General features: G+C 33.2%; 1 protein-coding gene across 1 annotated transcript; it reads right to left on the bottom strand.

Annotated features, from left to right (window-relative positions):
* Positions 1–468: 468 nt before the first annotated feature.
* On the bottom strand, positions 469–1,599 carry LOC124941713. Its single transcript, XM_047482062.1, has 2 exons — positions 1,363–1,599; positions 469–1,005 (listed from the first exon to the last, which is right to left on the bottom strand). Exons 1-2 carry the CDS (start codon positions 1,498–1,500, stop codon positions 580–582), a joined length of 564 nt encoding a protein of 187 aa, XP_047338018.1. The 5' UTR covers positions 1,501–1,599; the 3' UTR covers positions 469–579.
* Positions 1,600–4,361: the final 2,762 nt, after the last annotated feature.

Below are 4,361 nucleotides of genomic sequence, written 5' to 3'. Positions count from 1 at the left end.
TTTGACGGTCACACTCTAATTCACACATGAAGGCATATTCCAATCACACCGAGGAATTTGAGAAGTATACCGAGAATGGAAAATCAAGTTCGAAGAAGTCACAAAATTAGATTTGTATAAGATGCTTTAATTTTGTAATGTGGTTGTTCTTGTAGATTGATTCATTTGTTTTTTAAATATCAAATCCAAGGATTGTTTAGATTGATAGACACGAACTCATGTCGTATTTTTCTTTCCCTTTTAGAGTTTTAGGGTTTTAATAAAGTGACAAATAAATTGTTTCCTAAAAAAATAAAAATAAAAACAAAAAATTAAAGTAAAATAAAAATAAAATTCCTTTATCAATCACTATCTTCAACTAAAATATTTCTATTTTCATTTAATATTAAAAAATTAATAATTATATCCATTAAAAACTCAAATAACATAATTGTTTCTGAAAAATAAATCCATTAATAATTCAAGGTATAGTGTAATTGAGTTGTAATTAAATTTATATTACCAGAGGAGAGTGCTTTAAATAACACATTTGATACGAATTCATTGTTTGAGACAAGAATAATAATATTGCAGGACCTACTAACTAGATCTCTGCAAATTTGATACAAGATTAGATGCAGCAAAAGCAGCAGAACCACCAAGAACAGAGATCAATCCAACCACAACTTGCAAAGCAACTTGCCAAGGATAATCCTCAGGCACCAAAAAGGCAAAAGAAGGACCCAAAATCAACAAAACCAAGCTCAAGCTAAGTATGTTTCCCGGAAGGTTTGGATCAGTTGCTGCTGACAAAACCCCAAGTTCTTCTGCCTTCGAGAGGAGTCCCAATTCCTCTATTGAAGAAAGTGAAAGCCCCAATTTCTCTGCAGCTGATAGCAAACCAGCCTTCTCAGCTTTGGTTAAAAGCCTCAACTGCTCCACCCTTGTTAACAGCTTGATTGATGAACTTCCTGATGAAGTGCTGCTGTTTCTTGGGCTCTCCCCAATTGGGAAAACTATAGAACTCTGCCATTTGTTTTCATTTGGAAACATGTAACTGGAAATTTGAGTTAATCATTGATTGATAAACAGTTATATTTGGATTTATCAACTCATTAAACCAATACAAAATAACATGAAGAGATATCCACAACAAACATCAAAAGTAGGGAATAGGGATCTATCTGAAAATTGTAAAATGATATACCCTTTAGGGATTGAAGTGATGAAATACACAAGACCCACAATTCCAATTCTAGTTCGAATTCAACTATAACCAAACATAGATGGATTTGGAAATTAAAAGTGGCTGAAGAAGAGTTTAACTACTTCAAAACTTGGAAATTCTGAAATGCATGGGTTTTATAGTGATGAAGGACTAACCTTTTTGGAGCTAACAGTTTTTGCGGCAGATGGAATGGGTTTTTGGGTAGCCATGGATTTGACTAGAAATTCTGTCTTTTGATCTCTTCTTCCATTAGAATGGATAACCACTGCTCCTCTCCAACCCAAGCTCTCCATCCTCGGTTTCTTTAACTTTCCTTCTCTTAATTTGCTTATAACCCTCACCCTATCTTGAGGACAAATGGGCTGCCAGATTATGAGAGTCACCACCTAGCGTGGGTGATGGAGGATCACAAATTGAGTTCAACAATTGATTTACAGAAGTTCTGTCCACATATTTCATTGATGAGACAACTAGCTGGGAATTCAAATCCACCCTCAAACTCACATGTTATATTCAATTGAACTCTTCAAATCTCTTACATGCAATTTGGATTTTGAATTTGTAATTTTGTTGAAACTAGTGAGAATGTAAGATAGCCTCTTAATTGCAATTTGGACAAGCATAATCCCATTAAAAAATAGTCCAAATTTAAATGTAAACTCACTTTTTTTTTCTTTGTTAAGTGTAGATTGTTTTTTAAATCATTATTTATATTATATTGGATATTTTCTAGTTAATAATGTAGATTATTATTTTTTTATTTTTTTTTGCTGGTAGTTGGAGAAGAAAGGAAAATAGGCCTCACATTTTCGACTTCTTTTAGTTTGACCCGTGTTTGGCAAAATATCGTCAAACTTTTGGAAGATTTTGAACCGTATTAGCAAAATAGTAAAAATCTTTTTGAATGATTTTGACTCCAAACTCTGTTTTAAATCTAGTTCCATCATTTATTTAATATTTATAAAATTAAAATCAAATATATATATATATATATAATGATGCTTAATTTTGAAAGTGTCCGGATTACCGGGTCGAGAGTTGTGGTTAATTTGGATATATATGTGAGAGTAAATGGATATTTGGGTCGGATTCTGGGTTGACCCGCCCATAAACTTAAAACGGTTAAAATAAAATTTAAAATGTTATAGGTATGTTTCGAACTTGGAACCTAACAAAAATAAGTACAACTCTTTAACCAACTAAGCTAATGACACTTTATATTTTAAATTCAACACTAAATTTGATGAACGTGAGACATTTTTAACTAACTAATATATATATATATATATATATATATATATATATATATATATATATATATATATATATATATATAATGATGCTTAATTTTGAAAGTGTCCGGATTGACGGGTCGAGAGCTGTGGTTAATTTGAATATATATGTGAGAGTAAATGGATATTTGGGTCGGATTCTGAGTTGACCGGTCCGATCGGACTTGCTTTTTATCTATCTCTCCTTATTTGGGACCCTATTCACCTCTTTGGGCTTCTATTGAATCGAGAAATAGGTTTGGATCTTATTTCAGACGTCAGATCGCACTTGTCCAGAGCTCATGGTCCATCAGAGGTAAAGAGGCCCGAACGAGTGGCTAGTTCGTTTGAGTTGCTTCGGGAACTCAATTTCCTCGCTCCAAAGGAGATTCTTCTTCTAACCTGAATTCCCTTAGAGTCTCCGGACTGGATTACTTTAGCTTCCTTAGGATCTCATTCCTTTATCATCTTTGTTGAGAGGTACGATAGGACGGAGGGAGATCTACTGATAAGGCGGTTGAGCCCCTTGGTGACATTTCTTTTCTGTACCAAAACCATAGGAAAAACTCATAGAAGCTCTAAGTGCTGCTAGCCAAGATACAAGAGAAAGAAATACAAGTAGAAAAATAGTAAGGATAACAAAAGAAGAAAAAAATGAGGGAACCACAGACATGGTCAGCGCCCGAAGAAAGGTCGGTAAGAGCTATCGCAATATGGATCTCCGGGATAGCCTTAGCTTCTTCTCCTGCTACATTAGACGGAGATAAAAGAGTGGAATGGCAAGCCCTTCCTTCTTTATTTGAAGCAAGACGGAAAGGGTCCGCCCATAATAAAAACCAAATATGTTTATAGAATCATGGTCATATTATTTGTTCAAATAGATTTGATTGATAATATGTATGTTTATGATTAATTTTAAGTAATCTCTAGTACTTACTGTTTTAATTATTGATTTGACTTCCTTTAAGAGTTTGTCTGTAAATATTGGGGTTACGAGGCAAATTAGGGTTAGGTCAAATAAATAGGCACACCTTCAGCCTAACGAGTGGTGAACATGAATGGAATTGTGTCTTCACCAGAGTCCAAATAAATAAATAAATACATATTAACCACTAGTGTGAGGGAGCTACCCACGTCTTTCAATTAAATCTTAAAATCCTTAAAACTCAGTATTTTATGGTGACAATGTGCCTATATTCTTAAATTTCTGTAATTTAATATCAACATTAAAAATTATCGACGACTCAGATGTCTAAGAACTCTTAGGGTGTGTTTCATAACTCTGAAATTGGCATTGTAATTGGAATTAGAGGGTCCAATTCCAATTTTTATGTTGGTTAGACACTCTAATATTAAGAATTGAAATTGAAATTAGAACTCCAATGAAATTCAGTATAGTATAATTTCAGAATTCTCAATTTCAATCTTTTTAGGTCAGAATTGTAATTCCAAATTAACACGTTTTTCACGTTTTTGACATGTTTAACACGTTTTTCACACATTAAACACGTTTAACACGTTTTTGACACATTTAACATGTTTTCACGTTTTTGACACGTTTAACACGTTTTTTGCACGTTTAACGCGTTTTGGCACGTTTAACGTGTTTTTGGCACGTTTAACACGTTTTTGACACATTTAACACGTTTTTCACGTCCTTGACACGTTTAACACGTTTTTGACACGTTTAATACGATTTTCACGTTTTTAACACGTTTTTGACACTTTGACACATTTTTCACATTTTGGCAGGTTTAACAAGTTTTTCACATATTTGGCATGTTTAACACGTTTTCACATTTTTGACACATTTAACATGTTTTTAACACATTAAACACGTTTATCATTTTTGGCACGTTTAACACGTTTTTGACACGTTTAAC

The sequence above is a fragment of the Impatiens glandulifera genome, chromosome 6, assembly GCF_907164915.1.
Source record: "Impatiens glandulifera chromosome 6, dImpGla2.1, whole genome shotgun sequence".
NCBI lineage: Eukaryota > Viridiplantae > Streptophyta > Magnoliopsida > Ericales > Balsaminaceae > Impatiens > Impatiens glandulifera.
This window is presented reverse-complemented; position numbering and strand designations above follow the sequence as displayed.